General features: G+C 47.7%; 1 protein-coding gene across 2 annotated transcripts in view; it reads right to left on the reverse strand.

Annotated features, from left to right (window-relative positions):
- Positions 1-12143, reverse strand: part of USP22 (ubiquitin specific peptidase 22) — a 166746-nt gene that overhangs the window by 2709 nt on the left and 151894 nt on the right. For both annotated transcript variants that reach the window (XM_015423233.1, XM_015423231.1), the window contains 3 exons: positions 10363-10454; positions 6268-6330; positions 4079-4228 (listed from right to left, as the gene is read on the reverse strand). In XM_015423233.1, coding sequence (XP_015278719.1) covers positions 4079-4228; positions 6268-6330; positions 10363-10454 — 305 coding nt within the window. The remainder of the gene's footprint in view (positions 1-4078; positions 4229-6267; positions 6331-10362; positions 10455-12143) is intronic.

Below are 12143 nucleotides of genomic sequence, written 5' to 3' on the forward strand. Positions count from 1 at the left end.
GTATTTCTCCAACTCACCTCGCAGAGGTGACAGCAACCAGAAAGGCCGTCTTTCATGACAGGAATTTTAGATCGCAAGTTGCGAGTGGCTCAAAGGGTTTCCTCGTGAGCTGACGAAGAACTAGAGGAAGGTCCCAGAAAACGACAGGAGTTTTGATGGGAGGGTAAAGGTGCAACAGTCCCTTTAAAAAACGTTTTGAAAGCGGATGCGAGAACAGTGTGCATCCTTCAACTTGAACATGGTAGGCTGAAAGTGCAGTCAAATAAACTCTTAACGAGGAGTGAGAAAGTCCCGAGTCAGCGAGGGACAGGAGGAATTGGAAAACTTTCTCGAGACCCACGGAGGTGGCTCGAGGGGCATCGTCACCCAAGGAGGAACAGAACCTTTGCCATTTGTAATGGTAGGACTTTCGCGTAGTAGGCTTTCTGGCGTTTAGCAAAACGTTTGCTACGTGGGTGGAAAAGCTGTTGACGCTATTCTCCAGGCTGTCAACTTCATCCGTCGCACGTCATGGTACAGGAGAGTGGAGTCGGATAGGAAGAGGAGGTCCTGTGCAGGAGGAAATTGGTGGTAGATCCCTGCTGACAATTCGAGAACCATGGCTGCCTCGGCCACCACAGGGTTATTAGGATACAGTCTGCTCCATCGCTGATGATTTTGCGGACCACTCTCAGAAGCAGGGGTAGTGGAGGGAAAAGGTAGAGAAGTTCCCGGGACCACGGATAGAGGAGACCGTCCCCTAGAGACTGTGGGTCCCTGCCTTCTCGGCTGCAGAACAGAGGGCACTTTTTGTTGGCTCTGGTGGCAAAGACATCAACTTGGGGAACTCCCCACCTGCGGAAGAGTGGGAGGAGGTAGGTTGGGTTCATTTCCCACTCGTGGAGACGCAGTCCTGCTCGACTTAGATGGCCTGCCTGCACATTCATGTGCCCTGGGATGTGCGTGGCTACTAAGAAGACGTCGTGGGAGATGCATAGGTACCACAACTGGATGGCAAGGTTGCAAAGGCAAAGGCCCAAGTACCATGCCTTCCTTTTGAATCACTCTGGCTGCCTGAAGCTTGTCTTCTGGGAGATGCGTCAGGAGTTCAGAAAACCATTCCCACAGAGGGTATTGCTCCCTGCTCCTGCAGGTAATTAGTGGTTTTCACGCCCAACGCTCCCGTGGAGTAGAAGCGTCTCCCAAACGCGTCCAATTTCTTACTTTCCCTGTCAGAAGGTGCAGAGTGTGTTCGTTTAGACTTGGACGAGGATGTTACAACCATCGAGTTTGGCTGAGGGTGGGAGAATAAAAATTTGGCTCCGGTCTCCTGGACTCTATACATGTGGTCCAGGCGTCTTGTTGACACTGGGGCTGATGAAGGCTTCTCCCAAGGTGCTTTCGCAGCTTTTAAAAGGACCGTAGACATGGGCAGTGCTATGGTAGTGGAGGTATCCAGTTGCACGATATCGAAGACGGCATCTGTAACCTGTAGTTGTTGTTGAACGACTGAGAGACCTAGAGAATGGGCCATTCTTTTGACGAGGGCTGCATAGGAAGTGAGATTGTCGGATGGGGATATAGGTAGATCATCTGTGACAGCCTGGTTAGGAGACTTGTGGTCAGGGGAGGTGTGAGCCTCAGAGGCCTCCGTATCAGAATCCTCTTCTGGAGAATCAGAGGAGCCCTGATCTGGCATTTGGATTGGACTGACTTCCGTTTGACTTGTTAAAATCTTTGGTTGGACTTGGGGGTTGGAAGGACGACTGGGTTTTGGAATATGGTGGGAAGGGTTGTCGGCTGGAGCACGAGACAGAGATGTTGAAGGTCTAGATCTGTAGGGCGACCTTGTTCTGTGAGCAGAGTGGGTCGAGTAATGATCCCAGTCGGAATAGCCTGCCGGAGTCAACCACGGCATGGATGGTGGATAGCCCCTATAGAGATACCTCAGTTGGCGTTGATCCCAAGACAGAGGTAGTGGGGGGGGGGGAGAAAGTCTCGGGAGGATCGACTTCTGGATCGGGTACGTCTCGGGGACAAAGCATGCCCTTGACAGCGGTCCCTATAAACTTGGTCTTCCATATCGACAGGTTCAACAAGTAGACATGGAGGGTGATGCTGCGTGTTGCTAGAGGCATGTCGATTCTGACGTGTATTGATGTCGGGAGCCTCTGACACCGTCAATGTCGATGACGGGGAAGGAGAGGGAGAAGGCTCTGCATCCATAGGACGACTAAGGAGCTCCACAGTTTCGATATCGGAGTAAGGACGCTCCAGTTGTTGTATAGGGGAGTCCAGGAGGTGAACGGTTGGTATTGGTGGAGCAGGATGAGCCTCCAATGCCGATACTACCATTGGAGCAGGAGGCACTTTAGGGGCATCACCCAGTGCAGACACCGCTAACTTCCCCTTCTTTGCCGCCTTTAGGGACTTAGAGGAGCCCTTTTTTGCGGACTTAAGCTCCTTACTTGATGACTTGGACTTCTTCTTCACTGGCGTGGAAGTGGAGGATTGCACCTTTGATGCTGGTGGCTTCGATGTTGGTTGGGCTATGTCGGAGGCGGGCCTCGATGCCGGAGCCGTCGATGTCGATGGTCTCTCAGACTCCATTACTGAGGGAGGATGTAACGCCGACTCAAGAAGCGCCACTTTAAGGCGCGCAGCTTGGTTTTTTCATGTCTGGTTTGGAAACCTAGCACAGTGCCGACAAGACGTAGGTCTGTGAGACTCCCCCAAACAAAAAATACAGAGGGTGTGGCGGTCAGGTGGAGCTAGTTTATTGCCACAACCCCTGCATCGGTTGAAACAGCCCCACTTCTTCTCCATAAAAAATAGAACAGGGAGAAGAAAAGAGGGCGGCGGGGGGAGGGGGGAGCCCGAAGGCCAAACTGAGGTAAACCGGCAACTTTCCCCTCAACAAAAACAAGTTTGTTTGTTTGTTTTATTTTTTGAAGGACAAACAAAGAAAGGCTAAGAAAAAAGAAGAAAACTGAGGAAAAAATCCGAAGAGCCGTGAGGCAAATAGCCAAAAAAGAGAACCGATTGGACTGACGAAGAAAAGGTCTTTCCAACGCGGCGGTAAGAAAGGAACTGGCGGGATGTCTGCGCCCACCCCTCTGGGCATGCGCGGTGGGGTTCCTGCGCATGCCCGAGGTCTGGGCGCGAAAATCTGCTAAAAAGTTTGCTACAATGCCGATCGATCCAGCGTGTGCGCACTAGATCCCATGGGTGTGAAGCACAGAGACCACGTTGAAGATCTTTGTGTATACCACAGTTCTGCACAGACAGTGATAGAATGGGGAAACGGGTGCAGGGTTTAGATTCCAAAGTTATTTAACTTTGCTTTTTAAAAGCCCCATACAAAGCCCACAGGTTTCTAGCCTTTGGGGCTGTCAAAACACTTGGGGGGGGGGGGATGTGGGCAATAACTTGAATAAACCTTTATGAGCCAAAAAGCGAGCTGAATAAGATTTTCATCGATGGGGAAGTACACCAGTGTCTTTACCTCACACATGACTAGCAAAACTGGAGTGGTTACATCAGCCAAGAAGAAGCACTGTGCAAAAATAAGAAGTTCAGAGAGATTGCTCAATCCACCTTTATTATGTGAAATGCAGGGAAATCTAGGCAAGGGGGAGAAGAGAGGAAAATGTTAAATATATTGCCTGACCATGGGAATGTACAGACTGGAAATGGAGCAGCAAATGCAGCCCCACTGATGGACCTCCTGATGGCACCAGGTATTTTTGGCCACTGTGTGACAGAGTGTTGGACTGGATGGGCCATTGGCCTGATCCAACATTGGTTTCTCTTATGTTCTTAACTAGAGGTATCTTCTCGCCAGCTCCCAAAGGGAGAAGACCATTTGTTAGAGGGGAGAAGATGCTACTGTAACGGACTGCAGGCAATTCATTATAGTAGTGTCTTCTCCCTTGCCTTATGTTACATAATCCTCTCTTTTCCCCCTTGCCTAGACTGCATTTTACATTTTCCCAAGCCTCTGAAAAGGAAAAGATCAAAAACAGGCAGCATTTGGGTGGTTAAAGTTAAAAACAGGAGGCTGCCCTGCCTCGCCTTTTGTCATCGCAGATGGACGTACCCTTCACTGTCTAGTACATCCTTAATGCTAGCCTTGGTGATGATGGCATCGTCACATTTGAACCACTGGTCCTTGTGTTGCCGAATAAAGCTGGTATAGTGCCCGCTCTCCAGGGTTCCTTGGTGATTAACTACTGCAAACAAGGAATACCTGGAGAGAAGGAAAGCAGAGACACAGCTGTTAGGAAGAACACCACCACCACCGCCACTGCTACCTCTCTCAGTCTTTCCATTTAACAGCCCTCGGGTCTTCACAAACACGCATGGAAGAGCACGAGAGTGTCCCACATTCCCCATTCAGAGCCAGTTTGGTGTCGTGGTTAAGAGCGTGGACTCTAATCTGGGAGAACCGGGTTTGATTCCCCACTCCTCCACGTGCACCTGCTGATGTGACCTTGGGTCAGTCACAAGCTCTGGCACAGCTGTCCTTGAAAAAGAGCAGTTTGTGTCAGAGTTCTCTCAGCCCCACCCACCTCACAGGGTGTCTGTTGTGTGGAGGGGAAGGGAAAGGAGTTTGTAAGCTGCTCTGAGACTCCAAGTGTAGGGCGGGGTATAAATCCAATCTCCTCCTCCTCCTCCTCCTCCATTCAACACTGCAACCCAAACTAAAAAAAAAGACCCCGTTAAAAATAAGGCTAGACAATGACACAGCACCTTTAGAGATTTAGGCTGGGAATGCAACCCTCTGACTTCCCTTTGAAGCGAAAGCCACATCTTGGCCCTTCTGCAGCATGGGCTAGGCACAGGGAGAGAAATATCCACTTTGCTAGCAAAGGGATTGGATCCAACCTATTTTTCCACTGGAGGAAAGGGGAGGAGGGGGGTCCCTGCTGACCACCAAGAAGGTGACACTGGTGATTGTGGGACCTGCATAGGACGAAAGTAATGTAGCAACAGGGGCCAGGGTAAGGAGAACAGTGAGGCAAGATGGAGTGAGAAAGCAGGCTGGATCCAACCCAAAAAGACTGGTGAGCTCTGCACTCTTTTCATTTACTGTAGCCATCTCAGTGGCTCTGGGAAGGTCATGGCCACAGCAGCTGTGTAAAGCGGAAGAGATTTTTCGACAGTGGCCTCCAGCAGATGGATCCGAGCTCTGTCTCTGCGCCACTTGTAAAAGTTCACCAGCAGAGGGAGCTGCTGGCTTGCTATGCCTTGAGCTCGGTTACCAGTCATGCCGCTAGCAATGAGGTGCCACCGGCAGATGTCAGGTGACACAAGCAGCCAATGGGATTTCACCTGGACCTATAAATCTTCAAGGCTTTGGCTCTCCTGGTCAGCCTGACCAATTCCCTCCCCATGGGGGAGATGCAGCCTGCTCCCGGGGAAAAGCTATTTGCCTGCCTGCTTTTGTTTCCCCCCCTAGCCTGCCAACCCTGTTGAAAGCAACCTTCCACCTGCCCAATCAAACTTAGGCCTTGGAACCACCCCCCGGCTTGCAAGACGGGCTTCACTTTGTATAGTACATCATGGTCACCCTGCCCGCCCGCTTGTGAACAACAGCCGTTTGGGTTGTGTCTCTCCCTCTCTTGCTGCAATCCGCCCATTCGGATCTTTAAAAGCTAGGTGCTCCAGCACATGCAGCATTTGCTGCCACCTTCGCTAGCTTTAAGAGGACTGGATCAGGCATATTAAGGTTGGCGCTGGAGACCATGGCGATGGGTAGGTAAATGTTGGGAAAAGGTGGAGAAGGGAGCTGGTGGCCGGCAGTGGTGGAGAAAGAAATGAAGGAAGAAGAGAAGAGATTGGATTTATACCCCGCTCTTCACTACCCAAAGGTGTCTCAGAGTGCCTTACAAACTCCTTTCCCTTCCCCTCCCCACAACAGACACCCTGTGAGGTAGGTGGGGCTGAGAGAGCTCTTGATAGAAACTGCTCTTTTTCAAGAACAGCTATTATCAGAGCTACGGCTTGCCCAAGGCCATCCAGCCAGGTACAAGTGGAGGAGTGGGGAATCAAACCCGGTTCTCCCAGATTAGAGTCCGTGCACTTAACCACTACACCAAACTGGAATGAAAGGAGGAATGACAAGCAGCAAGAGGCAGTGGCTCCCAGGGAGTTATGATACACTGTGCTTCTCTTCCCACCTCCGGCCCCATACTTAGCTCTGGAAGATGTGGAATCATTCCAGTCCCGCTTTCAGTCCACCCACACCCTCAACGGGGAAAAACATAACGATGCAACTCTACTTACTTATTATCATTGTTTAGACTATCCGCTGGTTGCTGGTACTGTCCGTTCATCCGGCTCTCTTTACTACAACAAAATGAATAAGACACAAACTATTCAGTGGCCCTTGGAAGGCAAAAACGATGAGTCGTAAACAGCCTCTTAGTTTCTCCGGACTGAGTTTTATTTCAAAGGGTTTAATTTGTTAGTTGTTGTAGATTTCCCGGGCTGTATGGCCGTGGTCTTGGCATCGTAGGACCTGACGTTTTGCCAGCAGCTGTGACTGGCATCCTCAGAGGTATAACACAGAAAGGTGGAGTACTCTCTCTGTCAAGGTTTGTGTTTTCCAAAGAATTTAACAAAAAGCCAAACTCCTCAATAATGTTGACAAACAACACCAGATGAAGGACAACTAGATTACAGCCCAGTAGCAAACTAGAGAGCAGCAAGATTTTCAGGGTATAAACTTTTGAGAGTCAAAGCTCCCTTTGTCAGGCCAAGAAGATTTTCAGGGTACGAGCTTTCACGAGCCAAGGCTTTCTTCCGTATCTTGACTAAAGGAGCTTTGATGCTCACAAGCTTATATCCCGAAAACCGTGTTGGTATCTAAGGTGCGACAGGACTCAAACCTGGCTCTTCTACTGCAGACCAACAATACTACCTTCTGAAATTAACTTCAGTTGCAGAAGATGTGACTTAAAAAGTTTTAAAATATTCTTTAAAAGGACTTTTTCTCCAGTCAGCCTACAGGTTTCACATACGTGAGGGAGTCTAGGATTCTTCACACAGGATCCTAGCAACACCTAAACTCCCACCCAGCATCAAGGGCGGCTCTCCAAAACTATTTGGCATAACAACAAAAGGCTGGACAGGTGAGCAAAAGGCACTCCATAGAAATAATGGTCCTGGAAATGTCCACCTGCAGGTGAGTCTCCCAATGCGACAGGTGTACAGAGCAAGTGCTTGGAAAACTCACACCTGTTGGCTTACCACCTGGGCACCTCCCTCAAGCTGGACATTGAGCTATAAGATCAAGGCAAAACATACACGTGTGCGCAGATCTTGATTTTGCAAGAATACCCCAGGATTATGCAACACTGCAAAACATTGTTACTGTTTACAGGGTAAAGATGCTAAAAAGTTGGCTTAATGTACCCCATCTAGGAATCCAGTTTTCCTTTCTCTGTTCTAATTGCACGTACACACACAAGTCGCTTTTTCTGCTGTCACCGCATGGTGAATGAAACAAAGAAAGCAAAAAGTCCCCTCCTGGAGTACAGGCACACAGAACTGCATTTCAGCAGCTTCTGCTGCCTCCCTGGACCTCCTCATAGGCTGCCCCTTGCTGCCCAGGCGGCATCGAGAACCAAGGCCCCTTTTAGCTGCTGTGCATGCCCATATAGCTTCAGCACGTAAATACAGTGGTCACTTTGAACCCCCCCCCCCAATTTCCAAAATTCTGAGACAAAAGGAGGTATTTTAAAATTATATTATGGGTGCAGGGGAAATGGACTGCAAGCTTTGACGCCCACTAGCTCAGTTTCCATTTCTGTAGCTTGTAAATTTAACAGATTATTTATTTATCTGTTTGATTTATATACCGCCCTCCCCTCAATTTGGGAGTCAGGGCATTTAACAACACAATAAATACGATTCCAATAAATACAAAAGCAGCGATATCAAACTAGTCAGGTGGTGCTGAATATTCCATATCCTTCTCTGGAGGGGAGGAGACAGGGAGGCCAGGCGGAACATCTCTGTGTTACAGGCCCTGCGGAACTGCACTCGGTCCCACAGGGCCCGGATGTCATTAGGCAGAGTTTCACCAGGCCAGGGCCAGGGCCAAAAAGGGCCCGGCTCTGGTCGAGGACAGCCGGATATCTTTTGGGCCAGGGATCATCAGGAGGTTCTTATCTCCAGAGCATAATGCCCTTCAGGGGGTATATAGGTATGCTGTCATGGGCCAGCACACCTTCAGGACCGCCTCTCCCCATATGAACCCCGTAAAGCACTGAGGTCTACTAATTAACATCTTTTAGTAGTCCCTGGCCCCTACCTGGTGGAACATGCTCCCCACTGAGATCAGGGCCCTGTGGGATCTTATTCAATTCCACAGGGCCTGCAAGACAGAGCTGTTCCGCCAGGCCCTTTGGCTGACGCAGCGGGCACCCACACATGCCCCCCCTGAGGTTGCTGTCACCCACCCACCAATAACCGGCCATATCCATCTGCATCAATGGGCCAGAAACTCTCAACGGTAAGCTAGAACTACTAATTTTAAATGTTTATATCGTGGTTTAAATTTCATTGTATTTACTGAAATATGATGTAACCCGCCCTGAGCCCGCTCACGGGATGGGCGGGATATAAATACAATAAATAAATAAATATTATATATTATATTTATATGGTTGGAACCCACCCTGAGCCTGCTTGTGGGGAGTGCGGGATATAAGTCCAAATAAATAAACAAAATATAGGGGGAGGTGGTCCCGTGGATACTCTTCCTGCGATGTGGCCAGAGTAAATCGCTACCAAGACAGATTCTCTGCTACCAAGACAGATTCTCTGCGCTAAATTTCTGATTGAGTTTTATGATGAACGGAATTATCAAGCACTTTAAGGACAGGGACACCATCTAACCAATGTGCCAACTTATATCTGTGTTTGTTTGAGAAATGATTCACGAAACATTAAAACCAAGTCCCCCTCTTTCCCTAGCTTCACATCTCTTCCGACTGTTGAAATCTGAAAAATGATCAGAGGCTGAAAGACAAATATGGTTCAAAAGGCTCTCGGGTACTCCTATGTCATTCAGGACTTTCCCCCCACTGCCTGGAAATGATATATGCTGTAAACCATGTTTTGTCCGGTTTATATTTGTTCAGAATTCTGCTGTTGTGATGGGTAGCAAAAACTTGAAGGAAGACTGCCAATGTATTGGCTCCGCCTTTTCCAGAAGTCCTGTCCCCTAACCCAATCACACTGTTACCCTATATTTGATTCTTTGTTAAGGAATCATGGCCCTAGGTGTTAAGACTGTCCATGACATATTTTGTTAACAACTTACAACAAAAAAGCCCTTTTATGTACATCTCAAAATTGAAAGGAAGAGAAAATTAATCCAATACTTCCTTGAAAAGAAGACTTTAATTGCATTAGCCTTCTTTATACTATTAGGCCCCTCTTCCTCTCACTCGTTAAGAATATTTTACATTTTTGAGCACAGCAAACTGGATTACTCTCAAAGGTTGCTGAAAACGATTATCCAGACAATGTTTGAAAGCTTTTAAAAATTAATACATAACCCTTGCCACTGAAAACTTCCATCTTCCAAAGAGTAAGGGAAACCTGAATACTGGTATGAACTCATTCTTAAATACCCATACACAGATCGTTTTAAGGCACAAGACATCAAACTACTTTGGGAGGAAATGACTTATTGCAGTGAAAGTGCTCAGTAGCATTGCTACTCAAAAAAATATTCATTTTGACCCCACTGTAGGCGTTAGCTGTGACCAAAGGGGTTTCAAACTTTCACTTCCTATGGCCTAATACAAGTGTATTTTGGCATGTCTACATGTGAGCCCGAGCTTTTATGAAAGGGAGATTATTTTTTATGCTTGCTACAGTCAGCTAATTCTGCTTCATAAAAAGAGTGTCTCCACAGGAGGTCGCAGACCATATGGACAGCTCTCCAATGAGGTAAGTTTGTTTGCGATTCCTCCTCTGGGCAAACAAAGCCTTCCAAGCGTATCTCGGTACATTAGCATTACGACAAACCAGGAGTTCTCAAAGTACAAATTTCAGTTGTTCATATATGTTTAAACTGCTTGACTGAAAGTTGTGTCTTGAGAGTGGGGCAGCTCCAGTCTTCTAATCACTCTTGCTGTGAGAACACTCTTGCTTAACCAAAGCCCTGAAACTGGTTTGGTTTAGCTACCGTGAAGAAGAAAAAATAAACACTTTCACGCAAACAAAACCAGCTGCCAGATCATTTTGAAACTGGTTTCCTTCCAGAAAGCTCAATTTAGTCATTTCTTGTTCTCCAGATGCAGCTGAAAGCCTGCCTGGCACCAGACTGGTTTCTTGGGAGAACCGAGGCCCTGTTGCACGTACCTGGAGGCCATAAAAGGCGTCATGTCCAGCTCCAGTGGAAAGGAGACGTACGTAGTGATCTTTCGCCTCAGTTTGGCTGAGTGTTCAAACCGCTGAAGAAGAGAGAGCAAGAAGATCTCAGAGGGAAATGTCATGGTTTCCTCGCTACACAAGCCCATGCACCCACGTTTCATTGGTTGACTCAGGTGGGATGGGAGGACATTAAACTTCTCAAACAACAAGACTAACAGTGTAATCCCTTCCCAGAGCTAGTCCAACCTTTACCCACTGAAATGAATGGCCTTTGCCCGGAGTAACTTCGTGAGGGATTGCGCTGTAGGTTACTGGAAGAAATTAGGCAGGCTCAGGTTCGGGACGCTTCACACAAACATGGCTCGTTTCAGATGGTCAACAACAAGCTTCCTCATCTTTTGATTTTCTGCGCATTATCAACAATTATTTGCTGAGATGTTTGGGATTACAAACTACAGTTAGCGGTTGCCTCCCAAGCCATGGCTTGAAATTTCTGATTCTGGTTTGGAGGGAAAGAGCAAACTGCAGTTTGTTTGCCTTGGATGCCATGATAAACTGTGGCTAATTCTCATCCGGAAACTGACAGGGAAGCGAAAGAGGGGGGGATGCAAACCGTGGCTAGTTGCTGAGTCACCAGACCATGGTTTGCAGGATCATCTGAACTGAGTCAATCTGCATGGGTGTGAAAAGCACTCTTGGGGGGGGGGGATGGTGACAGTAGGGCGTACAAAAATGCGAAGGTCTCGGCTGAGGGATTCAAGACTGAGTCACTAGATTAGTAGGGCAGAACTATACTGCATTTACTTAGGATATCCCACCTTTCTACCACACTCAAGGCAGCTAACAAGGTTAAGAGAGAGAAAATAAAAATGTTAAAGGTATTTAAAAAAAACACACCCTCGAACCACTGAAACAACAGAAACCAGAATGACGAAAGAAGACTAAAATCACTCTGAGCGGATCTGCATCTTAGAAGCTCAGTCATCAGACTGTAAAGTATCAGGTCTGTAAAGTACCTGAATGGGCAAAATGCCTTGTCGCTCAAATTTCATTTTTTATTTTTATTTATTTATTTGTTAGACTTTTACCCCGCCCCCCCCAACACAAGTCAGAGATAAGGAATGCTTGGTGTGGAGCAAATGTCTATTTCATTCTAGATACCCCAAGAAGTCAGTAAGAGAGCACTGCCCTCTTCATATGCCTCTCCAAAACAGCCACCAGCTCCGCCATTCACACATCCTTCTGTTAGGAACGCCAATATGTGTCTGGAGAATTGAGCCCTGCCCCTAGTGTTTGGCAGAGCTTTGCTTTTAAATCCAGGGCACCAAGGGCCACATCTAACACTCCACCCACCACATTCATGCTGTTTTATAATAAGGGTTCCCCCCCAATTCCATCTGCATCAGTTAAGGCAAAAAGCACAAAACAGACAAGAGGATAATCTGTACTCTGCACAGAAATGCCACATCCTGATAAAGGAACACACCGAAAGGAAAGAGGGCAGGAAGAGACGGGAAAAGATTAATTTCCGAGACAACGGGGAGCGTGGCAAACGTCACACTTTCATCCTCATTCTCTTGAAAGGGAGCGAAAAGCAAGCAAACAAAAAGAAGAAAGAGAAAAGAGATGAGTGGCGTGCTCCTTAAAGAGAGGGCACTTCTTTCCATTTCTCAGAACTCCTGTCCTATTTACACTCACAGTTAATTATCTCTTGGTTTACGACATCATAACAACCCCGGCAACAGATCTTCCTGCCAAAGAAAAGGGAA

The sequence above is a fragment of the Gekko japonicus genome, unplaced genomic scaffold (genome assembly GCF_001447785.1).
Source record: "Gekko japonicus isolate JY-2015 unplaced genomic scaffold, Gekko_japonicus_V1.1 scaffold869, whole genome shotgun sequence".
Lineage (NCBI taxonomy): Eukaryota > Metazoa > Chordata > Lepidosauria > Squamata > Gekkonidae > Gekko > Gekko japonicus.